General features: G+C 49.7%; 1 protein-coding gene across 2 annotated transcripts in view; it reads left to right on the plus strand.

Annotated features, from left to right (window-relative positions):
• The window catches only part of NIPAL3 (NIPA like domain containing 3), a 51,555-nt gene extending 25,192 nt beyond the window's left edge, over positions 1-26,363 (plus strand). The window contains exons 4-13 of one of the 2 annotated variants that reach the window (XM_043578600.1): positions 765-936; positions 3,470-3,529; positions 6,105-6,250; positions 10,148-10,244; positions 12,571-12,706; positions 14,758-14,846; positions 16,274-16,337; positions 19,103-19,197; positions 20,617-20,648; positions 24,034-24,145. In XM_043578600.1, the coding sequence (XP_043434535.1) occupies positions 765-936; positions 3,470-3,529; positions 6,105-6,250; positions 10,148-10,244; positions 12,571-12,706; positions 14,758-14,846; positions 16,274-16,337; positions 19,103-19,197; positions 20,617-20,633 (876 nt within the window). In that variant the 3' untranslated portion in view covers positions 20,634-20,648; positions 24,034-24,145. Of the gene's footprint in view, positions 1-764; positions 937-3,469; positions 3,530-6,104; positions 6,251-10,147; positions 10,245-12,570; positions 12,707-14,757; positions 14,847-16,273; positions 16,338-19,102; positions 19,198-20,616; positions 20,649-24,033 lie in introns of both variants that reach the window. The other variant, XM_043578599.1, reaches the window with a different exon arrangement.
• Positions 26,364-26,687: the final 324 nt, after the last annotated feature.

Raw genomic sequence — 26,687 nt, forward strand, 5'->3', positions numbered from 1 at the left:
CCACACACACGCGTGTGCGGGAGTGTTTCTGTGTGTTTTTGGTCTCGTAGCCACTTGTTTGGTTCAGGCTCTTCTTTCTGCAGACCGGCATCCCTGCCTCCACATCTGCTTCTCTGGAGCCCGCCTCACGGTCCCTCCTGAGGAGCCCCGTGGTCCTCTAAGTCTGCCTGGCTCTCTTCAGTCACCACCCCACTTTCTCTGCCCCGAGTCTGCACTTCCAGAACAAAGGCTGCTGGCCATACTTGGGCCAAGTATCCACCCAAGGGAAGGCAGCGTCCACGGATACCCCCGGGGCTGCCCCAGCGCGTCTACAGAAAGGAGTGAGAGCCAAGCAGGCACCCCGAGGTGCCCATGAGGAGTCCTGGGCATTGCAGTTAGAGGGAGACACTCAGGCCAAGGCCGGGCTAACATGGGGGTCCTAGACCACGGCTCCCACTCCAGACTGTGACGTGCATTAGAAATGCACCTTTCCAGGCCTCCCCCACACCTCCCCTGAGGTCGAGATGTTTATATTTTCAGAACTTCCCCGGGAGTTTTTGAGGCTTTCCAGCCAGTTTGAGAACTTCTGTCTTAGAGTGACAGTCGGGTATTGAGAGCCCTACTGCTTGCCTCCCCTCTGAACAAGGACTCCAGCACCTGACAAACCTTCCTAAATGAAAAGGTGGGGGCGGGGGGGGGGAGGGCGGGGTTAGACTTAGGATACATACATCGCAGCATCTTTCCCCAAACATCTGGGCAAGTCACATTCTTTCTCGGATTTCTAGAAGTACTGCCACATCCGCCTGGCAGGCTCCAAGGATCCCCGGGCTTACTTCAAGACCAAAACATGGTGGCTGGGCCTGTTCCTGATGCTGCTGGGCGAGCTGGGTGTGTTCGCCTCCTATGCCTTCGCTCCGCTGTCACTGATCGTGCCCCTCAGCGCCGTCTCCGTGATTGGTAAGCCCGGGCTCCCTGCACCACTCCCCTGGGACCCACCTGCCTGCGCCTGCACCTTCCTAGTGAAACCAAACACCGTTTTGCTTGGCCACATAGCTAACACTTACAAAGGGCTTCATACACACCGGTCCTGCATTTAGCACTTTACAGATACTAATCCTTCTAATCCTCCTTTTTGAGGTACTGTCATTATCCCCATTTTATAGAAACGGGGGCACTGAGCGGTGAAGTTCCTTCCTCCAAATCACAACAGCTAGTGAGTGGCGGGCCTGGGGTATAGATAGACGGGGGGCTGTCTGGCTCCCCAGTCTGCTTAAAAATGATTCAGAAAGTGTACCAGAATTGCCTTTTATTTCCACTGAAGAAGGAAGAGAGAAACTTGGACCCTTTCATCAAGATAATCCAAGCTTTTATAGGGTTCAGGTGTCTCGCACCTCTAAAAACTGCACATTCAACTTATTCTCTGATCTTTTTACATCAACTGATACCATCGTTAAAACATTGTTCACTTTCTCGGGGCGCCTGGGTGGCTCAGTCGGTTAAGCGTCCGACTCTTGATCTCGGCTCAGGTCATGATCTCATGGTTCATGAGTTTGAGGCCTGCATCGGGCTCTGTTCTGACAACGTGGAGCCTGCTTGGGATTCTGTCTCCCTCTCCCTCTCTCTCCCTCCCTCCCCCACTCACTCACTCTCTCCCTCAAAATAAATAAAAAAATATATTGTTCATTTTCCCACATGCCATTTTTCTGTCATTTTTGTAATCACTGAGCCAGGGTTTCAGAACATTTGAACCAATGAATAGATAAAAGAAAGAGACACTCAAGCCAAGCCCACGAGACACTTGAGGTGTTCACACATGCTCTCTTCCTTTCTCACACAGTATTGTCCTGAAATATAATCTGGGGGCGGCTGGGTGGCTCAGTCAGTTAAGCATCTGACTCTTGATTTCGGCTCAGGTCATGATCTCATGGTTGGTGAGATTGATCCCTGGTGGTGCTCTGAATTGACATCATGGAGCCTGTGTAGGATTCTCTCTCTCCCTCTTTCTCTGCCCCTCTTCTGCTCACATGCTCTCTCTCCCTCCCTCCCTCCCTCCCTCCCTCCCTCTCTCTCCCTCCCTCCCTTTCCCTCTTTCTCTCTCTCTCAAAATAAATAAATAAGCATTTAAAAAATAAAATATAATCTGAATGCCTTTAGTTGTGGCAGAGGTCACCCCAGTCCTTGCCTTTCCTTGTCGTCTCATCTGGCCCACTTTCTATGTTTATTTTATTACACAGCCCCTACGGGTATGGACGTTTGTCTTCTGCCCGTTGCTGATCTGAAAAGGACTTCAGAACCTTTACTCGGAATGAGACATAGGTGACCAAGGGCTTTCAATATTTGCCTTTGAATTTTAATAATTTAGTAATTCAGTAATCAAATTCTTAACAATAAGAATCTGAATTGTAATGATGGGTTCTCAGGTATCAGCCACTAGAAAGTAAGGGGCTCTCAGAGCTTCTTAAGTCACCCAGTAAAAAATAATATTAAAAATAAATAAGCATTAAAATAATAACTACAGTTTCTTGGGCACCTATTACTTAACAGTCACTATTCCGGGCACTTTAACAGTAATAATCGCGCAGTTATTGAGCATTTACTGTGTAACAAATTATCTACATGTATTATCTCATTTAATTGCCCTGATAACTCAGAGAAGTAGGTATTTTCATTGGTATGCTGATGAAGCAACATTCAGAGAGAGAAAATGAGAGAAGGAAAAGGAGGATGTGGAAGTTGGGGGAAGGAATTCCAATTTATATGGAGCAAACACCCCCAGCATGGCTGATTTCACAGCCCACCATGCCTGAAACCACAGTGGCTTCCTGCATATTTAACAAGCAGCGAGCTGGTGTGAGCTGCATCCAGACTGAGACTCCCATGTAGTGACTTACCCACGGGCACACAGCCAGAAGAGGCAGCGCTGAGAATGGCCACCCAGGTCTGTTCACGGTGAATGCCAGCCCCACCCTCCCAAGCAGTAACCTGCAAGTTGGAGAGGGAGAGAGAAGAACCAGGGGAAAGTGTCAGAGGTTGTCATGGCAGTGGAAGGAGCGGGAGCCCTGGCCTCCGACGGCCCTTCCCAGCTGCACGGTCCCGAGTGGGTCCTTCACCTCTCGTAGCCTCAGCGTCCCGTTTTTCAGATGGGAATAATAGCACCCACCTCGGAGGGTAGATGTGCCAGAAACGACTTGTGCAAATCACCTGTCACACTGCAGGTACTCAACACCAGCGCTCCTGGGCCTGTGGGAAATCCTCAGGAAGGCTCAGAGAGGAGCCTCCCTTGCCGAGACGGAATAACAGAGGAACCAGAAGGACTGAGTTTTGGGGAGGGGAGCATGAGGGAGAGGTACCCAGGGAGTACCAAGTTCCAAGGCAAACGAGTCAACCCCGGGGCCTGGGCAAAGGGACTCCGTTGGGCTGATGGCAACCTCAATTTTCTTTTCCCCAATTTTTCTTTTCCCTAAGCTTTTACTTATTTTTTTTTTTATAGCTAGCGCCATCATAGGAATCATATTCATCAAAGAAAAATGGAAACCTAAAGACTTCCTGAGTAAGTTCACTGATTTGAGTCCCCGTTCTTAATGTTACACTTGTGCCGTCTGTTCGTTATAAAGCCAGCTCACCCCAATTTAGAGATCATCTGTCTCCTGCTCCCTTCTCTGCTTCTATATTCTACCCTCATCAGGCTCCTGAGAGCTGGGTTTTTTTAATCAGTGGTTCCCAAATCTGGCTGCACAACAAAATCATCTGCGAGACTTTTTAAGAAGGGCTCTCATTCATTCTACTCAATCTATATTTACTGAGCATCTATTGTTGGGATTTTAGGAGGCCTGATAAAAGGCACCCTCTTTCCCTAAATGAGTTCTAAAGCAATGGGAAACAAACATGGAGGTCAAAGACAAGAGGTCACAAGTTATGCTTTATTGCTTCTACAAACTAGATTAGAGCGTGCAGCCAAATGAACTTGCTCACGTGGCCAAGTTTGGGAACAGCTGTTCCGAATCGTTGGTGCCGGATGAGAGCCAGACAGGGCCAGAAGGCTTGAAAAAGAAAAGAATCTGACACTGCTCAGCAAACATACGATGCCAAGAGTCTTTTGCTCGGAGTGATTTGTGGCAGAGTCCCGATGACAGAGGAAGGGTGCAGGGGTAGCTGGACTGGTTCCGAGACCAGTGTAGAGTTTTATGTCCCTTCCAGGCTCACTCTAGGTGGTCCTGGTATAAGAGACACGCTAGTCCAGGCAGTGCCCTGTGTAAATTGGAAAAAGATGGCCCCTCTGGACATCTGTAGGTCTATGGGTACATGACCTATGGGTACATGGTGAGCAGAGCATGGGCTAGATTTTAGCCCTCATCACCTCTTCAGCTAGGTGCTCTTAGGCAGTGAGCAATTTATACAACTGTACATGGCTGTCCTGCATAAAGTTCCGTTAAATTCAGCAAACATTCACCCAATGCTAGACCTGTGCTGTTCACCACAGGCATGGAGCTAAGTAAGACCTTTCCCTGCCTGAAGAAAACTTAAGACAATAGGCTTGTATATCTTAGCACAGAACTCATTATTGAATTTAACCGTGGCTCATTCATTCATTGAACAAATGACCAACTGGTTTTTGAGCACCTTATGAGGCCTAGAATGAAAATTAAAGACATGTGATGCGGTATCACATTTTTTGGGGAGACAATGGAATGAAATACATAGTTAGTTCCATCCCACAAAAATCCAGAGGCCTGTGGTAACCAGGCATAGGTCAGAACTCACAGCCCTTTTCAAAGTTTGCCTGGGTCTGGGCTGGACTTCCAGGGGTTTTTCACAAAATCCCCAGGGTGCAACTGGAGTGTGACAGGACCCAGGGGAAGAGGCAGGACACTCCCCACCCCTCTGACGGCCTCTGACAGGTCTGTGGAATAGAATATTGACAGTATTTGGACCGATCTCTTGGGATTACGTTAACCAGCCAACGGGAAAGGATAAGGTCATTTTTAAAAGGTACATGGTAGGCTCTGCAGGTTTGCTTGTGAGGTTTTGTTATGTTTCGTTTTTTATGTTGCCCATAAAGTGATCCGAGCTTTCAAATGTTCCCCCCTGTAACATGCCCATTAAAACCACGGTGCATTATCAGAATGGCTACCAGGAAGGAAAAAAAAGAGGCAGTCTTACTCTAATGCTCTCCCAGTGGGAGTGGCAATTGGCGCGACCAGTTTGGGAGACCGTTTGACAGTAACTACTGGGCTGACCGTCCGTGTGTCCCCTGACCTGGGAATCGGCACTCCTCGCTTTACACCCAACAAGAAATACGGACGATATGTTTTCCAAATGACGCGCTCACGGATGTCCCTGGCTGGTTATTTGTTATCACCCGACAACTGGAGAGCCCTCAAACACCCATCAGCCACAGAATGGATACACCGTACAGCCCTACACCCCACACCAGGATACAGATGAATCTCAAGAGCTCCCAAACCTTCATGTTGCACGAACCCAAACACGAGGAAACGTAGCGTGTGAGCCCGCGTAGATAGAGTACAAAACCAGGCAAACTGTGGGCACCTGTTAGAAGTCAAAGTTTTCTCCCGGGGCCGCGGTCTAGTGATTCAAAGGAGACACAAGGGAGGGTGTTGGGGTCCTGCTAACGTTCCCTTTCTTGATCGGGGTGCTGGTTACGTGGGTGTGTTCACTTTGTGAGAATTCATCGGGCACTTTTTCGTATACATGCCCCACCTCACTAAAATGTTTTCAACATTACATGTTTTTTTTTTTTTTTTTAAATAACAGTAAGGAAGGGGTGCCTGGGTGGCTCAGTCGGTTCAGTGTCCAACTTCAGCTCAGGTCATGATCTCGCGGTCCGTGAGTTCGAGCCCCGCGTCGGGCTCTGTGCGGACAGCTCAGAGCCCGGACCCTGTTCCAGATTCTGTGGCTCCCTCTCTCTCTGACCCTCCCCCGTTCATGCTCTGTCTCTCTCTGTCTCAAAAATAAATAAACATTAAAAAAAAATTTTTTTTTAATAACAATAAGGAAGATAAGAAAAACCAAAAACAACAACAACGACAGCAGGTACCAGAAGCACATGCTGGCCTGAGGCCCAACCTGCAGCCAGCCCTGTGACAGCCTCCCTTTCTCTGCAGGGCGCTACGTCTTGTCCTTTGTTGGCTGCGGTTTGGCCATCGTGGGCACCTACTTGCTGGTGACATTCGCACCCAACAGTCACGAGAAGATGACAGGCGAGAACATCACCAGGCACCTCGTGAGCTGGCCTTTTCTCTTGTACATGGTAAGAGAAGCCATTGTGCCTTCCACCCAAGATGGCAGGAGGGAGCATCAAGTCCTAGACCCTGAACACCTGAATATCCAACAACAGGGGATTCAAGTGAATCATGACGTATTTCACAGCACCAAAGAGGGTGCTTGTGGCAAGGATGTACTCCATGGGAAATGCCTTTTTCACTCATATCCTGGGTAATGTCTAAATCTGCACATATAATAGGATCATTTTAGTTTTTAGAGCTAGTGTAGGTGTGTGTGTACAATGTATATGTGAAGGACTAGACGGAGAAACAGAAACTCTATCTATAATTGTCTCCGAGAGCTGGAATTATGATGGAGTGTTCACTTCACCTGTGTCTTTATGCATCATCCAAAATTTCTCCAGTGATCATTTAAGACTTTTAAGGTAAGAAAAACACTTAACATTTTAAACAGTCATAGAAATGTTACCTATTTATTTTTTCCCAGTATCACACAGCTGCTAGAAGCTAATAGAAACTCCAGAGACACTGGAAACTGTCTCTTAAACCCCTAGCCCCGATTACGTCCCACGTTAGGTCTACAAATAAACTGAGGAAGCATGTAAGGTATTTAATAAGCTGCCGGTATATATTCCTGTTCTATGCCAGGCAGGCACTGAGCTAAACACTTTCTTGCGTATCATCTCAAATTCTCCCAGAACCCTATAAGGTTTTTCTCCCCATTTTATGGAGGAGAAAACTGAAGCGTCGGGAGGTTAGCTGACTGCTCAGAGTCCCACGAGGGCAGAGCTGGATTCGAAGTCGGGCCTGCCTGGCTTCACGGACCACCTTCCTTCGCCACGGCCCGCTGATGAAGGTGTTGACTGTTTTTCCTCTGACACAAGCAGCCTGGGACTGCTCTCCAGGCCTGAAACGTCCTTTTTCCTTAGTTTGCTCCCAAGGCAGAGGATAGATGTCCCCCAGATTGGGACTGTCTCATCTCCCTACCGTCAGCCAGCCCCAGCGTGTAGTTGGTGGGCGTGGAGACTGCCACTTCTCCACACCCTGTCTCTGGCAGGACAGAGCCAAAGAACACCCCTCTTTGAGAAAAGCTTAACCCCAGAACACAGTTTTCTCTTAGGGAGTCCTGGGCTTGAATCTGTCATGCGCTGTGGGACCTTGGCCAGGTCACCTAACCGGAAGCTCTGCCTCCTTCTGTGTAAGCTTGGTGGGAGTCACTGGCCCGGGGCTGGTGGTTGGGGGACGTGAGGTGGTGCGGCAATCACCCAGCCCTTGGCAGATGCCCAGTGACCTACTCTGTTTGTCTCCTTGTGTCTCCAAGGCATTGCCGCTGTAACCGAACTCAAGGGGTCGCTGCTTGGGGTGCATCCAATTGAACACAACCCGAGGAAGTGTTGAAAGCAAAGACCTTTTATTACTTGTCACAAGTAAGGAGACAGGGAGATAGCTCTCAAAGCACTGTCTCCCCGTGGGGTTAGGGCAGGAAGCTTTTATGCAGTGTGCTGGAGGGCAAGGGCAGGGAGCTGGGCACATTAAGGAACCGATGCATTTTCTGTTTCTTGGGCACTTTGGTTCAGCTGCACATGCTTATCAGCATGTCGACGTGCTAGCCCTTACATTGTATATTCACAAAAAATGGCAGAAAACCCCACCCGTAGGAGATCTTAGCATTAGAATGAGTGAAAGGTAATGTTAGGGCAGCTCATAGGGCTTCTGTGCAGGCCCCGATCTCCAGCGTGGCTCGAACTGGCTCACTCAAGGGGTGTCTCTCTAGTGGGGTACCTGGCCTTGACCTCTCCTTGACGGGAGCTATTTATTTCCCTGCCTTTGCCCCTGCCCCCTCTCCCTCCCGCTGATAGATTGCAGTCCCCTGACGTGAGTACGTCTCTGTTGCGACCTAACACTGCCAGCTAGAGAGATGTGGCCCGATTCGGTCAACATTCACGGAGTATCTGCTGTGTGCCAGACACGGTGCACCTGAGACAGACGGCAGGTGCACTTGTGAGCAGAGCATGATACACAGAGTTGATAGAGTTGTCCAGTCGCTGTGTGGTACGCCTGACACTAACGTGACGTGGTGTGTCAACTATACTTCGGTAAAAAAAAGAAAGGAAGAGAGGAGACATGCTCCCGGGACTCAAGGTCACGTACGCAGCAGCACCAAGCCTATGCCAGCACGCATTTAAGCCTCGTGAAGAGTGGCTAGAAAACCGGGCCCCCTGAGAGCACGCACGATGGTTAGCAATGTTGATGAGCAACTGCATCTGCTTGATGGTGTATGTTGCGGCAATTAAAGATAATTATGACAACTTCAGAAAATACGAGAGTTGTTTTTGGTAACTAAAAACAGCCCAGGACAAAACTGCGCGGACTGTGATGACAAGTAGATAAAATATGTATTCACTGCAACAAAGGCAGGAAGAAACAGGAAAATGAAAACAGCTGGGGTTTTTTTTTTTTTTTTATGGTCTCCAATTTTGAGGAATTTAAAAATTTTTCGAAATGCCCGTTAATGTTTCTGCGTTGCTTTTTACGAGTGCCTTCTACACCCTAGGCCCTGGGCCTCTCGCATCCGGGCAGCGTAGCCCAGTGGGAAAGTGCACGGGCCCTGGAGCCAGACTGCCCAGGTTCGGGTCCCGGCTCTGCCATTTCATTAGCTAGCACTGTGACAGTGCCTACTTCACAGAATTATTGTGCTGATTTAACGACCTTAGTCTAGACACAGTGTTTACAAGGTGCCTGGCGCCTTTATGAGTTCGTTACGCGTTAGCGACGATTATGGCCTTACAAAGTAAGAATCGTAATCCCTATTTCACAGATGAGGTAATCGAGGCTTAGAGATGTTAAGTGACTTGCCCATGGCCACACAACCATTTTAATTTTTTTTTTTCAACGTTTATTTATTTTTCGGACAGAGAGAGACAGAGCATGAATGGGGGGAGGGGCAGAGAGAGAGGGAGACACAGAATCGGAAACAGGCTCCAGGCTCCGAGCCATCAGCCCAGAGCCCGACGCGGGGCTCGAACTCCCGGACCGCGAGATCGTGACCTGGCTGAAGTCGGACGCTTAACCGACTGCGCCACCCAGGCGCCCCAACACACAACCATTTTAGAAGCAGATCCAATTTCAAACTTGGGCCTCGCTGACTCCAAATGTCCTTTCTCTCGACCCCACCAAGCCGCGCACATTGAAGGCTTGGTTAGGGGACAGGGGCACGTATACTTAAGCCAAAGGTTCTGCTTCAACCAAAGAGCTCTTCTCCTCAGTGAACAGTGTCTCCCTCTTTTTTCTTTTTCACTTATTTTTTAAAACTTTTTTTTATGTTTCTTTATTTTTGAGAAAGAGACAGAGTGCGAGACAGGGAGGGGCAGAGAGAGGGGGGAGGCACAGAATCTGAAGCAGGCTCTAGGCTCCGAGCTGTCCGCCCAGAGCCTGATGCGGGGCTCGAACGTACAAACTGTGAGATCATGACCTGAGTCGAAGTCGGTTGCTTAACCAACTGAGCCACCCAGGCGCCCCTAGTGTCTCCCTCTTTGACCCCCCTTCAGTTTTAATGGGGTTACCCACGGAGCAGTGAGGTGGGGAGAAACCTCAGCCTGATGAATCCCGGCCATGTAAGACAGGGCGTGTGTGAGGCCAGCGCACCCCCCTCAAAGCCCTGAGCAAACTCATCAGTGTTACCCAGAGGGTAGAGATTCACTCAGAGTTTACTCAGAGCCCCTCCCGTTTCCAGGGGAGAGTTTGGGAGATGCTGGGTGCTTCAACTCCCTGTCAACTCTGAAGGACTTGAATCCTTCCGTGACTTTCAACTCCGTGACTTTAGTGACACCAGCAGCATCGACTCCAGCCCAGCCCAGCAGGGCCTCCCAGGCTTGCCCACACCCACGGCCACCACTGACCTCCCCGCCTGCTGACTTCCACAGCTTGTCGAGATCATTCTGTTCTGCTTGCTGCTGTACTTGTACAAGGAGAAGAACGCCAACAACATCGTCGTGATTCTTCTCCTCGTGGCCTTACTCGGTGAGTGGGGGTCTGGGTGGTTGAGTTTTGCCACCATCGGGCAGCACCACAAGGTCCCTGCCGAGTGGAGGTGGCTTCCGTCAGTTCTGTCACTCTGCTGACTGCGTTCAGTGTCCTTGCTCCAACACCAAGAGTCCCCTAAGTGCCAGGAACGGTGCCGGAGAGGGAGCCACAGCGGTGGACAAGACAGACAAACCCCTGCCCTAGGGAGGCCTCCATTCCAGAGGGAGGAAGTGTTAATAAACAAGCAGACAAACGCGTAGATCCTGGAGAAGTTTGGGCCGTGGTGATTACAGTGAAGAAGAGGACAGCAGGGTAAGGGCGAGGGGGGGTAAGAGTTTATTCCAGAGAAGTCAGCGGTGGGGCAGGCTCCAACAACTGCCTCCTTAAGGCTTCATGGAAGCCTGTCGGGCTGGGAAGGAGTGCTGGATTCAAAAGCAGGAATCGATTTTGCTCTGTCACCTGTTTTTCCTTTCCTTTGGGAGGGATGGGCGCAATGTGGGAAATGGCCCCCGAATCAGACTGGGGCCAGGCCTGATCCCACATAGAGTGTGATATACTAATCGGGCTGTGAGATGTGCCCGGACTTCCAGGGGAAGGAGAAGGGGGAGGGGGGGGGGCCTCCTGCTACCCCCTGGGGCCTCTGTAGCCTGGAGCAGGTGACTCCCTCCTGTTGAAGCCGCGCTGTCCTCTAAAAATAGGCCTGGGAGAACACCCAAATCTCAGGGGGGGTGAGCAGGGGTAAATGAGACGGGCACAAGGGCCCAAGACGTGTTGCCGCCCTTCTGTCCTTCCCACACCGAGCCTCCACACCAGTCACAGGCCGTCAGCCGCACAGATAGGGGCCACAGGGGCCAAGGTTGCAGCATTTTGATTTTTTAAAAACACCTTTATTGAGATATAATTTACCCACCATAACATTCACCTGTTTGAAGTATACAATATAAACGGAATCCTCTAATAATGGGGCTTTTTGTGACTGGCGTCTTTCACTGAGCATATTTTAGAGGTTTGTCCGTGCAGTAACTTATAGTGGCGGTCCCTTCCTTGGTGATCTTGTTTGCAAAGCAGTTTGGAAGGTCAGGGTCCCTCTGATGAGCAGAAAGGCCAGAAGGCCCTAAGGCACATTGGCTGCTCTCCCCGTGTCCCCTTCTCACCAGCAGGGACACCCTCACAAAAGTGCCTGTCTTCACTGGCTGCTGCTGTTTGACAGCCGTCATCTAGGTAGCCGAGGGGCCCAGAAGCCGCTGTGTGTGGTGGGTTGTTAGCAAGAGGGAAAAGGAGCAGAAGCCAAGAAAAATGGGAAAGCAGAGCACCTCAGCCAGAATAAAGGGCTTCATTTGTACCCATACTTGGCAGTGGTTTCTTTTCACTCCTCCTCCGGCGGGGGGATCGGACAGTTTAGGCTGAGTAGTCATTTCTGCACCACTGGATAAAGCAGTGGTCTCCACAGTGAGGTGAGCAATGATCTCTCCTGCAGCTGTTTTATAATGTAAATACCATAGGGGCGCCTGGGTGGCTCAGTCGGTTAAGCGTCCGACTTCAGCCAGGTCACGATCTCGCGGTCCGGGAGTTCGAGCCCCGCGTCGGGCTCTGGGCTGATGGCTCAGAGCCTGGAGCCTGTTTCCGATTCTGTGTCTCCCTCTCTCTCTGCCCCTCCCTCGTTCATGCTCTGTCTCTCTCTGTCCCAAAAATAAATAAACGTTGAAAAAAAAAAATTTTATAATGTAAATACCATAGAAGCACAGTGGTACATGGGTATCACTTTAAAATACACAAACATGTATTATCGGAAAAGTATGTGCAGGCACATAGGGGTAGGATTCCAAAACATCCAGGGACCTCTAACAAAATGGTTTTTTTGTCTTTTTTTTTTTTTAATACAAGTGAATAAGCATTAAAAAAAAAAAATAGAGCCCCTTGCACACCATGTTTTTTTTCCCTGTGATTGCCATGAGAATGATACTCAAAAGAAGTTCATTTATCCATTCAAAGGTCGTCTTGACCTCCTACCGCGTTCCAGGCACAACGCTGCCACTCGCGTTCAGAGACTTAGACTCCGTGCCCTTTCTTGCTGGAGTCTGGAAATGACATTTGGAGACGTCTGTTGGTATTTTGCTTTCTTCTCTTCTTGGACGTAGCAGCACAGATAGGGCAGCTCATGGAAGGGGCGTAAGGGAGCCGAGGCAAACGGCTTCTTCTCGCCACGTCGGTCACTGGGTTGGCTCTGCCAGCGCTCTGTATTTTTCATCAAGTCCTTTGGGGTCATAAACTGACTTTCAGGGGGCGACTCCCTGCATCTGTCCCTCCTGTTCACCTTCTGCAGGCTCAATGACGGTGGTGACGGTGAAGGCCGTGGCTGGCATGCTGGTCCTGTCCATCCAGGGGAACCTGCAGCTCGACTACCCCATCTTCTACGTGATGTTCGTGTGCATGGTGGCCACCGCTGTCTACCAAGCCGCGTGAGTCGCAGACCCTTTTCCTGCCGGGCCTCTGCACGCAGGTCTCTACCGGGCGCTGGGCCCGATCTGCTTTGCTTCGGAAGCTGTGGGGAAGGCAGAGCGATCGCACCACACAGCCTGCAGCCAAGGTTAGGCAGCCGCTGTGGGGGGAGAGGGGTCGCTGATTGGCCGAGCTGTCACGTGGTGGGGCGGGGCTCTGTGCCCCCGGAAAGACGAAGCCCGGAAGGGACGTTGTTTTTCCCGCCGCCTCAAAATGGGAGAAATGTGTGATCACCGGCAGCCTCGCCTCGCGTCTCCTCCCAGGCAGGCGTCTGCTTCGTGGACTCTTGAAGCTGTGCGGCCCCCAGGAGCCACCTGTTAGGTGGAAAACGGAAAGTTGCCATTTCTTGCCGCCAAGAAATCTTCCCCGTAGAGCGAGGTGATCGTTTCTCTCTCGGAAGCGGTGGTCGTAAGGGTAGGCCTGGGCCTTGTCCACGTCTGAGACCCGGTGCTCGGCAGAGGGCCCCCGACGGCCTGGGACCGGATTGAGTGTTGGGCCCTAGAGCCTCTCCCCTCCAGGCCTTTCCCGCAGCTTCCCTGGGATCAGATTCCTTGTCCGCAGTGAGAACAACAACACCCCCGACCTAAGAGAATCGCATAAAGCGCTCAGTACCGTCCCCAGAGTAATGTCCACAACATCTCAGCCTCTTTTATGATTATGATGACTCTTATTATGGCGATTATTTTTTAAATGTTTATTTATTTATTTTGAGAGAGAGGGAGAGAGCGAACGAGCAGGGGAGGGACAGAGAGAGAGAGAGAGAGAGAGAGAGAGAATCCCAAGCAGGCTCTACGCCGTCAGCGCAGAGCCCAAAGTGGGGCTCGAACCCAGGGAACTATGAGATCATGACCTGAGCGCAAACCAAGAGTCAGATGCTTAACCCACTGAGCCACCCAGGCACCCCTATTATGTGGATTATTACTGGCTTTAGTCCTACTACAGAGATTTTGGTCATCACCCCTGAGCCGACCCAGCGCCAGGCTCTGTGCTGAGCACCCCACGGTTCCAGAGATGAATCCGATGCCCACTCCCCCTTCTCACTCACCCAGTCAGCACACGCCCACCGAGGGCCCGCTGTGTGCCCGGCCAGTCTGCACACACAGGCCTGAGCAATAGTCGCTGTCCCCAGGACACTCACAGCCCTGGGGTAGGGGGAAGGGCAGCCACACTAACGGAAGAGAACAACTGAGTGGGATGTATGTCATGGTGTAGGCAACTAGGTAGTAATAACTAAATGCTATGCGGAGAACGGACAAAGAATATATTCCGAGATGAGGGAGTGTTCATCCTAGATGGAGAGATTAGGAATGATTCTAATTTCTCTCTCTCTCTTTCCCGTACTTACTGCAGCGAGCACATTATTTTTGCATTAAGAAGAAAATTTGTTTTAAAAAAATAATTTACAGGAGCACCTGAGTAACTCAGCCAGTTGAGCGGCCGACTTCGGCTCAGGTCATGATCTCGTGGCTTATGGATTCGAGCCCCATGTCGGGCTCTGTGCTGACGGCTCAGAGCCTGGAACCTGCTGCTGATTCTGTCTCCCTCTCTCTCTGCCCCTCCCCCCACTTGTTCACTGTCTCCCCCCCCCAAATATAAACATTAAAAAAGTTTTTTTTTTTTAATAATTACAGCAATAGGCAGAATGTGCTAAGTGCTGTAAGTTTCTTGGACTATATACAAGGACAGAAGTGGCTCTTTTTAGTGGGGTGGGGATGCTGGCGACAGTGACGGGAGGAGCGTGAGAAGGGCGTTTCGGGTGACGAGGACCCTGTGGCCAGAGAGGTATGAGACCGGGAAGGCATGGCCCACGTGGGGAACAGGATTGTCCAGGGGACAAATGGGAACAAAATCGTGGACCCCGGACCGAGAGAGGCACAGGGGTGGCATCTTTGTAAACCCAAGGGATGTTCCTTCATGCACCATCTTCATTTTTCAAACCGAGCCTGCTGTCATCAGCTCTCACCTCAGCCTTCCTGACATGCCCACTGACCACAGTGCTCTTGTGTTTAAGGTTTTTAAGTCAAGCCTCACAGATGTACGACTCCTCTTTGATTGCCAGCGTGGGCTACATTCTGTCCACTACCATTGCTATCACAGCAGGTAAGGGTGGCGATCGCTAGATTCCTGTCTCCCACCTGCGCAGCAGGGACATTAGCCCAGTGTGGAGGGACGGGGCTCTGCCTCTCTCAAAAGGCCAGTTCTGCAGACTTGTTCTACCTCTCAGAGTCGTGTATGACGTCATAGAGAAAGTGCAGGGTTTCGGGCCAGAGGGACCCGGCTTTGCACCCTAGCACAGACACAGAGCCGTGTGACCCTAGGAAAGTCACTTAACCTCTCTGAGCCCCAGTTCCACATTCATAAAATGGGAATAACACTCACGTCCTAGAATTGAAACCCACACAAAGATGTACTTTGTACGACTGGCACAAAGTTTCTCCAGCGATTTTTGCCATCATCTGCTAGCTCCACTAAGTGATCACAGATTTCTTCTCTCTAATTTTTAGAGATTATGTCCGGATGAAGCATCTGTAATGTAATAGGTGCTGAGTAAGCCGTCATCAGTTTGGCAGGCCCCCTTTCTTCCTCTCCACCCCTACTTTTTCTTCTGAGGTGGCTTCGGAGGCTGCAAGCATACCAGAGTGTGTTTGTTTTTAAGGGTCGATGAAGATGAAAATCTCCGAGGTAATAAGGCCAATAAGAACAGTGTGCCTCCCTTTGAGGAAGGCCCGGCCGTAAAGCCAGATGTTTTGCACTGCCCTTTAGGCAAGCGTGCCAAATCCACCTCTGTGGTGGGAACAAGGTAGGCACAGGTCCTGGCAGAGCCTGTGCTGAGAGCAGGACCCGGGATCCCGGGAGGCGTTGACCCAGAGCAGCCAAAAAGTGAGCCCGCTGCACAGACTTAAGTCATGATCCAGAACTTGGGTCCAGTCAGGGTTGAAAGGAAGAGCCAACAGCATGATCAGAAGCTGGGCAGGAATCCGGGGCTCAGGGACACAACATGAAGCCCCGGGAGGTAGATTGAGTCCAGACAGACGCAGGCTGCAAGGCGGGTGAGGGCAGCCAGGCCCATGTGGCTCCCGGTGCAGGAGCGGGCCTGCAGGCCTGCCATCTGCTGGCCACGCCAGGTTAGAGAGCTCTGACAGCTTAACACCAAGCCTTGCCTTTCCCTCTTAGGAAAGACGGGGGAAGGGAGTATATAAAAACTGACAAAGAAAGTCTGTAGTTTCGTTTATAGTGTGTTTAATTGGGGGAGGCTGGGTGCAGGGTCCGTGAGAACTCTATAGAAAACAAGATGGAGATAAGAGGGGTGTAGGAGAAAGAGAAGACAGTCTCTCTCCTCCCCCCCCTCCCCCCCCCGCCCCGAAATGGCTTTTATTCCACTCTTCTGACATCTACCCTGCTGGTCATGATGTTTCTGATCACTTTGGTTTCCTACAGGGAAGAGAGTTTAGCCAAATGCTAGACAGACTGGCAAGAAGGTGATTTGAAAACAGCTCACCCATATTTCCTATTTTCTGCTGTTCCAGGCGCAGTATTTTACCTGGACTTCATCGGGGAGGATGCGCTGCACATCTGTATGTTTGCACTGGGGTGAGTTACGTCCTGCTGTCTGGCCTGGGGCATTGCCTGGGGCCAGAGAACTCCAGGCAGGTTGCCTCTCTGGCCCCACTATTGCTTCTGCCTCTCAGGCAATCCTTTAGATCCCAGGGAGCAGCCAGGATTTGGAGCTTTGTCCTCCAGAGGGTGAGGCTTTTCCTCCCAAAGGGCTTTATCTCCCTCCCCCTTCTTCTCTTGTGGGCTCTAATCTCCTTGTCATTTTGGAAAGATCCCATTTTGACACATGAAAAGACTCTCAGCCTCACCCCAGATCACAACAACGCATTTTTTTAAAGTTTAGTTTTTGAGAGGAGGGGGAGGGGAGGAAACGGGGGGGGAGGGGAGGAGAGAGAGGGAGAGAGAGAGAGAATCCCAAGCAGGCTCCACTCAGTGCAGAGCCTGACACTGAGCTCGATCCCACAACCATGAGATCGTGACCTGAGCCTCTGTCAAAACTCAGATGCTTAACTGACTGAGCCACCCAGGTCCCCCCCAGAAATGCATTTTGAAGCCAAATGAGATGCCATCATTTTGCAAAAAGTAACGGGATTAATAAGCCATGTTGGCAAGAGGAGAGGACGAGGAGGCCAGCTCTCTGCCACACCGAGAGGATGTTTAATGCCAGAGGACAATTTGGCAATGTCAATAAAAATTGTAAGTGAGCGATGTTCGGTGCAACATTCCATTTCTAATCACTTATCTTGGAAAAATCATTGAAATGGGACGCAAAGACACATGTATGAGGCTGTTTTTTAGTTAAAAAGTTAATTGTACAAGCAAAAAATTGGAAGTAGCCTAAATACCCAGCAATAGAATACAGGCTAAATAGATTGTGGTATGTCCATATAATAAAGTACCATGCTGCCATTTTGAAAAATTGAGGTCAGTCTATAGGTACTGACATAGAACCATGTCTAGGATATATTTAATGGAAAAAAATACATTTTTTAAAAATGTATAGTCTACCCTATGATCTAGCAACTCCACATCTAGATATATACCCAAAACAAGTAAGTACACATTGACAAAATGACTTGTACCTGAATATTTATAGTAGCTTTATTCATCATATGTCCAAATGGATACAACCCAAATGTCTATACACAGGAGAGTAGAAAGCAAATGATATAGTATATTAAGACAGTGGGTTCAATATAACAAAACCAATGAACTACTAATATATACAATAAGGTGAATGAACCTTAAAAACATTTATCAAGTAGGGGCACTTAGGTGGCTCAGTCAGTTGAGCATCTGACTCTTGATTTTGGCTCAGGTCATGATCCAAGGGTCGTGGGATCAAGTCTCACTTCGAGTTCCATGCTGAGCATGAAGTGAAACCTACTTATCCTCTCTCTCTCTTTCTCTCTCTCTCTCTCTCTCTCTCTCTTCCTCCCTCCCTCCCTCCCTCCCTCCCTCCCTCTCCCTCTCTCCCTCTCCCTCTCTCCCTCCCACCCCACCCCACCCCACCCCCTGCCTCTGCCCTGCTCACACACTCTCTCTCTAAAATTAATCTAAAAAGCAGGGCGCCCAGGTAGCTTAGTCAGTTGAGCATCTGACTTTGGCTCAGGTCATGATCTCACAGTTTCTGGGCTCTAGCCCTGCGTCAGGCTCTGTGCTGACAGCTCAGAGCCTGGAGCCTGCTTCGTACTCTGTTTCCCTCTCTCTCTGCCCCTCCCTCTTGTGCTCTGTCTCTCCTTCTCTCAAAAACAAACAAACAATAAATAAATAAATAATGAAAAGTTTATTAAGTGGAAGAAACTAGACAGAGTATATACATGCTGTATGATTTCACTTATAAGAAGTTCAAGAACAGGCAAATCAAGTTTTGGGTGATAGTGGAGGTCAGAACAGTGGCTTCCTCTGGGCCAGGGTTAGCATGGATTGGAAGTGGCGTGAGGAAACTTTCTGGGGTGGAGGGGATGCAAATGTCTCCTCTGTGGACCTGTGTGGCGATCACACAAGTGTCCACACGGACCAGATTCATCGAGCGCTACATTTAGGGTTTGTGCATTTTACCGCATGTAAATCACACCTCAGATTTTAGAAAGCGTGTTTATTTATCTAAACTCTAGGGAAAAAGGAAAAGACTCTAGAAGAATGTACACCTGCGGGGGGAGGGGGGTGGGATTAGGGGGAGATCAGGGGCTTTTTCACTTTTTCTTTCTCTCCTATACTGATTGAATTTAGGCCACAAAGAATTTTTTTGATTTAAACAAAATATTTTGGGGGGCACCTGAGTGGCTCAGTCGGCTAAGCGTCCGAACTTCAGCTCAGGTCATGATCTCTCAGTTTGTGGGTTTGAGCCCCGCATCGGGCTCTGTGCTGACAGTTCAGAGCCTGGAGCCTGCTTTGGATTCTATGTCTCCCTCTCTCTCTGCCTCTCCCCCATTCATCTCTCTCTCTCTCTCTCTCTCTCTCTCTCTCTCTCTGTCTCAAAAATAAATAAACATTAAAAAATATTTTTTAAGGGGAGGTTCTGAAGACACAGGCCAAATGGAAGGGAAGACATTTTGCCCAGGAAGAGTCTAATTTATCCTGATTAACGCAGTGCCGAGCGGAAGGGTGTGTGAGGCCGTCGTTTATCTCCAGTCTGCTCCCCGCCCATCTCAGGACCCCCCTGCCTCCCCTGGGCTGTTCAGCAGCAAACCCCCTCCCTGTGGCCTGTGACCCTCTTTTCCCCCTCACCTGGGCTTGAAAGTAGCCCTCCCAACCTCACTCTGGCCTTTTTTCTCTCCCTCCCTTGCCCCTGTTCTCAGGTGCCTCATTGCATTCTTGGGTGTCTTCTTAATCACCCGTAACAGGAAGAAGGCCATTCCATTTGAGCCCTATATTTCCATGGATGCCATGCCAGGTAACGTTAAAACCCCATGTGTCCAGCTGCCAGCCCATCCATATAGAATGGCTGCTACTTCCTGTTTAAAAAGAGACGGCTCTCTGCTGGGTTTGGTACAGGGAAGGTGTGCTGTGCCGTTATGGTGTGACTGTCTCTCTCTCTCTCTCTCTCTCTCTCTCTCTCTCTCTCTCTCTCTCTTTTTTTTAAATCTCACTGTGCCAGATAGGAGGCAATGGTTGAGGCACCTCAGTTGGTTTTGAGCCCATCTCGCCAGTTCCCGTGTGTATTTTGGGATCTCTTAAAGACAATCCTGATTCACACTGGATAGAATTATGATCTGTCCATCAGGCTTTGTACCTGTGAAAGGAAAACTCCACTCATCCAGAGAGGGGAAAGAATATAGGATGAATGAAATTTAAATACTATAACCTCACTCCTTAGATTCCACGAGGGAGTGGATTGTTCTGGAAAGCCTAGTTTCCCAGGGAGCTGGGGGTTCACACTGAGCAGCACAGGCTCAGATGTGTTTCGTCCTTGACAGTCACAAATGCGTGAATCAGCAGAGCACTGCACAGAAGGGAGCCGTGAGGGCTGCGGAGAACTGGGGCGTGCCGCCCAGCCTCTCCAGGGACCCAGATGAGAAAAGTGAAGACACTGGGCCAGCCCCATCCAGGTTCGCCCACCTAAGTTCTGTGGGTTGCCGGTGACCACCTGCTTTCACTTTTTAGCTCAAAATTAATTTTTATTTTAGATACAACGGCGGAACTCTCTCCAGATCGTAATCCCCACCCTGCGTTAAGACAGCCTAATGAAGGGGCACCTGAGTGGCTCAGTCGGTTAAGCGTCCGACTCTTGATCTTGGCTCAGGTCGTGATCTCACGGTTCATAGGATCAAGCCCCAAGTTGGGTTCTGTGCTGACAGCTCGGAGCCTGTGTGAGACTCTCTCTCTCCCCTGGCTCGCACGCTCTCTCTATCTCTCAAAATAAATAAGCATTAAAAAAAAAAAAAAAAAACTTCTTAAAAAGCCTAATGAACAAACTATAACCACACTGAAGGCATCCGGTAGTCCTTAATAAAGGATGCTGGGATACAGCTGTGTTCTCAGGGCTGACTGAGGTGCCCCTGCTTTAAATGGCCCTATGGTTTGTGTGTCTTCTTTTATATTATTTCCTCACCTTGCTCTCAAGCTGTCGTCTGTCATCCGTGCTGTTACCAGCCTGCCTGTGTACAGCAACTCCAGGTCCAACTTCTCATTTGACCCAACGTGCTCGAATTGTATATAAAATTAAGATAAACAAGCTCTGAGTTGGGGCCTTACGGTTTCTCCTAGGAGTTAAGTGCATGAGCTTTAGTGCATGGACTTCGAGAACATCTAATCTGGCTGCTCAGATGCCTTTTTTGCTTACTTCCTTGTTTCTCGGCTGTGTCCCGGATAGATGAGGGCGCTGGATAGCTGAATTCCAGATAGGTGAGGTGTCAACTCTGTGTGTGTGCAAGTATGTGTATGTACATGTGTGTTTGTGTGTTCACAAACTGTGTATGTGTATATATCTATATGAGTACTTGTATATGCATATATACAGATGTATTTTCCAGTGGAAAATAGAAGGTAACCTAAGGTAATCTTAGATATCAACATTCTGTGGTCTGTTTGTGGATGTGGCTCTGGGCTTCCTCTTTGTACCTTGTGACGGGTGGGAAGTCAGAGGTTGATGAAAGGAGACCCTGCCCTGTTGCCGTGGCGCATCAGACACTTCCGAGTGGACGTGTCCCGTGCCACGTGGGCTTGGAATTCTGGTGCCCTGGATTCCGATCCCAGCTCTATGTCCACCCGCTCTGTGACCTTGGGCATGTCCTTGGACAGGCCAAGGCCTCTGACCTTGTAAATTGGGATTCCTTCTCTCAGGGTAGTGGGATAATATGTGAAAGGCTCCCTTGCACGGTGTCTGCGACTTGGTAGATGCCTGGTTCAGTTTGGTTTCACTTCCCTTTTGCTTTAAAAAAAAAAAAATCTTTGAAAATTTCAAACACGTGTTCAACCTGATGCCAGGTAGAACACGAAAAATAAAAAAAATTTAAAAAAAAAGGAGGGGGACGCTGGCTGGCTCAGTTGGTGGAGCACAGCATTCTTGATCTCAGGGTCATGAGTTCAAGCCCCACATGGGGTGTAAGAATTACTTAAATTTTAAAAACTTTCAAAATAAATTAGTTAATTCATTAAATTAAAAAATAATAATAAAACTGTTTAAAACCAGTGCCTTTCCTACTACCTGTATTCCCTGGTCAGCATTAGAGCCTTGCATTTGGCCTACCTAGATTGACCTTCACAACCGACCAGTACCTCCAGTTCAAGAGGCATTCAGTTTCTAAAAAAAAGGAAAAAGCAGGGGCACCTGGGTGGCTCCGTCGGTTAAGCACCCGACTTCAGCTTAGGTCATGATCTCACAGTTCGTGGGTTCCCCACATCGGGCTCCGTGCTGACAGCCTGGAGCCTGCCTCAGATTCTGTGTCTCCCTCTCTCTCTCTCTCTCCCCTTCCCTCTGTCTCTCAAAAATGAAAAAACGTTAAAAGAAAAAAAAATTTCTTTTTTTAAAGGAAAAAGCAGCCCGATAGCTGGGAGCTGCCTTGGCAGCCACTGCTGGACCTTAGCACTCCCTGCCTGAAAATAAACAATTTCACAGCACATCAACATCAGACAAGGTCCCTCCAAATGGGTAGATCAAGATACAGACAGGACCACTCCACTGTCATGTATGAACACAGACAAAACACGCACATTGTCCCATCCACAGAGGACTGACCATCCACCTAACACAAGTGACTGCTGCCTCCTTACCAATCACAACATTAGTCTCAGTACAGTCTTCTCCCCATCTAGATAAGAATTATTCAGATCCCCAAGTACAGAATTAGTTCCACTTCCCAACAGTATCGAATCCAGAGCAAAGCCCTGCTTCCTGAAAACTCCTCCCCCAAATCACCTAACTCAAATCCAAATCCTGGAAGTCTTTTCTTTTTTTTTTTTTTTTTTTTAAATTTTTTTTTTCCCACGTTTTTTGTTTATTTTTGGGACAGAGAGAGACAGAGCATGAACAGGGGAGGGGCAGAGAGAGAGGGAGACACAGAATCGGAAACAGGCTCCAGGCTCCGAGCCATCAGCCCAGAGCCCGACGCGGGGCTCGAACTCACGGACCGCGAGATCGTGACCTGGCTGAAGTCGGACGCTTAACCGACTGCGCCACCCAGGCGCCCCTCCTGGAAGTCTTTTCTAACACCGTCTGACTGAGAGGTCTCACAGTCCCCCCACGGTGCACATCGCCCTCAGTTTCCATAAATCAGTTAACCCATAATTGTTAGACTGTGGGTGTGGTCCTGCTGCTTAAGAACTTTGAAAACATCCAACAGCTAAGCCGTGCCCCGTAAGCGCACCCTTTTCCCGAAGGAACAGGCTCCCCCCTCAGCTTTTGTAACTTCACCCCTTGGAATCTGTGTCCTCATCCGGATAATGAGGCTCGGATTGGGGGGCGGGGGGGGGGGGTATTAAGTGGAAGTGGGCAGGGCGGCCCCACGGCATTCCTGTTAAGAGTGTGGGCTTCAGCACTCAGACCACCCGAGTTTAAAAAAATTTTTTTTTCCAACGTTTATTTATTTTTGGGACAGAGAGAGACAGAGCATGAACAGGGGAGGGGCAGAGAGAGAGGGAGACACAGAATCAGAAACAGGCTCCAGGCTCCGAGCCATCAGCCCAGAGCCTGACGCGGGGCTCGAACTCACGGACCGCGAGATCGTGACCTGGCTGAAGTCGGACGCTTAACCGACTGCGCCACCCAGGCGCCCCAGACCACCCGAGTTTAAACTCTAACGCTGCCACTTGCCGGCTTTGGGACCTCAAGCGAGTTCTATAACCTCTAACCGCCTCGTTCTCTTCCTCATCTGTAGTTGTGAGGATCAGATGAGATCAAGCTTTTTTTCTGCCAGGAGCTCAACACTCAGTACCCGTTAGCTGTCCTCATGCTCCCTGTGGTTACCATTGTGATGTAGAGCGCTTAGCCCAGAGCCTGGGCGCAGTCGGGAGTCTGGCACCTGCTGTTGTTGCCTTCAGAGTTTCCTGGAGGACACTTTGAGTTCAGTTTCCTACGACAGCCTAGCGGCAAGAGAATTTGAAGTCTCAGTTCCCAGGCCAGGAAGAGAGTTGCCCTCCAAGGTCAGGTCCTGCCTGGATGGGGAAAGTGTAGAACAAGGCTAACGGAATTCAGGAGTAAAGTCCCTGTTCTCAGCTGTAAGAAGAAATCCAACATGGGTATGTGCCCAGGAGCGGTAGGCAGAATGGCACCTGCCCTCCATGCGGATCAGGGATGTTAAATGTTAAAGGTCAAACTCGCCTTCTGAGTGTCCTGATGCGTCTGGCACCGCCGCGTGTCCATGACACGAAAGTTACCCTCCCTCTTCTCCCAGGGGGATAATGAAATGTGCTGGATCCTGATTTCATTCCGCAGGAAAGTATTGGCATCTACCACGCTCGAAGCACGGTGCTGGTTCTGCTCCCCCTGGGGCCCAAACACGCGTTCCCACCTCGTGCTAGGCCAACCCACGGTCTCTCTTGACAATGGCCGGTCTGTGTGCATTATTTCCTGAAGATTCGTCCCCGGTTGCTTAGCAACCGTAATATTTCTAGCACATATTTCTGGATGTTCTTTTTTCGATCGAAAGCATTCAGGAAATTGGCAATGCACGTGATCAGCGCCCCCAGCACTATAATTAGCCTGCGATGGGGTGGAGGAAGACGCAGTCTCCTGTGCCCCACCCCCACCCCTTACCACGTAATGATGTGGAGAAAATGGATTTCATTTCAGGTATGCAAAACATGCATGACAAGGGAATGACGGTTCAGCCCGACCTCAAAGCTTCTTTTTCCTATGGGGCCCTGGAAAACAACGACAACATTTCTGAGATCTGCGCTCCTGCCACGCTTCCGGTCATGCAAGAAGAACACAGCTCCGGGGCTGCCCCCGGGGTTCCCTACCGAGTCCTGGAACACACCAAGAAGGAATGAGCCCACCTCGGTCCCTTTATAACTGCTCAAGCCCTGCCGATAGTGATTCAACCCTGAATTCTGAAGTTTGCCTTTCGAGTCTTTTTTTTTTTTTCAGCCGAGAACTCTCCGGAAGGGGATCTGGAAGAGCCTTTGTCTCTGGCAAAGAATATATTATCTTGGCTTGGAGATTCCGGATGTCCAGGGTGGTGGTGGGGTGGGGGAGGATGAAAGCAGTATTCCGGGGTGGGTGGGGCGAGTGCGGGATTCAGACCCCGCCCCGTTCCGCCCCCACCCCCCCCACCCCCGGTCCCCCAGGTTGGGAGAGCCCCCATCACCCTCGAGGATGGTAACTGAACATCGTAACTGAACATCCCCCTTCGGTGACCGCAAGCTGCCACATTCCTCGCAGCTGAAACAAGACAGATCCTGCCCTCTCCTTTCCACATCGAGGGAGAGGCTGGGGATCCCTGAATCCAGTCTTCCCCTTGCCTGATCCTCCCCATCTCGCTCGCGATTCCGTATTTTCACGTAACGTTTGCGTTATCTTCACGTGGCATAGCGGGCCAGCCCCGGGACCCTTCTGTCATTCACCTGCAGAAAACGCACGTGTGCCCCTTCCGGTTGTCTGTGCCTTTCTAGCGAAAACGTGCTTGATGTGTTCATATTCCACCCGCGCTTGAAAGCTAATTTGTTTTTGGTTCTGTGAACTGTATGATTGCCTTTTTTTTTTTAACCCCCCCCCCCCCAAAAGGAACGGAGAAGTTAAGAGAAGGAGGGAAATATCGTTCAGGAGCATCGGTAATGATACGTTAGCCTGAAAAGGAAGAAACATCCCTTCCCATCTTACAAAATGCGGTCGCATCACTTACAAAAGGATAGACAGAAAATCTGGCTCTTTTATTATGGGTATTTTCCTGCACACCAATGCCCTCTGGGAGGCCTGGGGGCTCTATTTCAGAGACAGCCTCCATCATTCCCCCTCCATCCTCTCCTTTATAGATCAACCAACCAGACTTGAATTATTAGTTAATTAACTTGGAGCTGATAGAGACGCTGGGTCCTCCTTTCATACGGTCCCACATATGTCTGGAAAAGCGAGCGTTCTCGGTAAGGGTTGCTGCTTTCTTTCAGGCTACTCACGTGATTGTCTTCCCCTAGACTGACTATACTTTTGAGAACGGCAAGAGTTTGCAAATCTTAGCATAAGGATCCCCTAAGGAGTTTATTTAAAATGCAGATTCCTACACCCCAAGCGCGGATATTCTAAGTGGGAATGGCCCAGAAACGGAGTCTGCGTTCTTAATTGGCAGTACAGGTCATTCTGATGCGTGTAATCCAAGAATCCCACACCTCAAAAGCCTAATAATTGCGAGACACGGTCGGCTACAACCCCCGGGGGGCTGACACACTCCTGCCTGGAAAGTCGGAATTAGCATTCCTTGTTTCCCGTCTAGGGTTCACTTGGCAGGTCAAATAATTCCCATAGGATCTGTGGCATTCATCCATCCTGTGATAACTACTTAGAACTACACTTGATGTTTCCCTAGGCAGTCTTTAACTAATAGGCAAGATAACAGTGTTAATAGACCAGTGTTGATAGATCATTAACCTTTATGGATTGTGCTTAATACCGATTTAGTACCTTGACTTCAAAACCCGGCATCTGTCGCCTGTGATAACCACTTCTGTATTGTGTCTTAACCACTTCTGTATTGCGTCTTCCATGCCTAACAAGGCAGCAGACGGTGACCTTTTTTCTTTAGGATACGTGTCCACTCAGTTCAACAATATTTGTGAGGCATTACCTGTGTGTTAATAAGCGTTTGGATGGTGAAGGCTACAAAGAATGACCATGGTTCCTGCCTCCCCAGACCAGCAGAGGAAGACACATACCCAGGAAACCGTGGCAGGGCAGGCCTGGAGAGGCGCACCTTGCAACAGTGGGCCACGGAAAAGGACAGTTTGAGGGAGGGGGCGCTGCCAAAGGTCAGACCCCAAGCCTGGAACAGGGTACTCAGAATTGAAGGTGATTTGGGGGTGCCGGGTTGGCTCAGTAGAGCGCGCAACTCTTGATCTCAGGGTTGTGAGTTCGAGCCACATGTGTGCTGTAGAGTGTACTTAGAATAAAAATTAAAATTTCTGAAACTATTCAGTTTCAATTCATTTTATTTATTTTTTTAAGTTTATATTTGACAGAGAGAGAGAGAGACAGAGAGAGACAGAGCATGAGTGGGGGAGGGGCAGAGAGAGAGGGAGACACAGAATCGGAAACAGGCTCCAGGCTCTGAGCTGTCAGCACAGAGCCTGACGCGGGGCTCGAACCCACGGACCGTGAGATCATGACCTGAGCCAAAGTCGGATGCTCAACCGACTGAGCCACCCAGGCGTCCCATCAATTAATTTTAAAAATAAAAAGAATTGGAGATGTTTGGGGCCTCACTCATTGATGGGGGCAAATCTTACTAAGGTTTG

Source organism: Prionailurus bengalensis, chromosome C1, assembly GCF_016509475.1.
Source record: "Prionailurus bengalensis isolate Pbe53 chromosome C1, Fcat_Pben_1.1_paternal_pri, whole genome shotgun sequence".
NCBI lineage: Eukaryota > Metazoa > Chordata > Mammalia > Carnivora > Felidae > Prionailurus > Prionailurus bengalensis.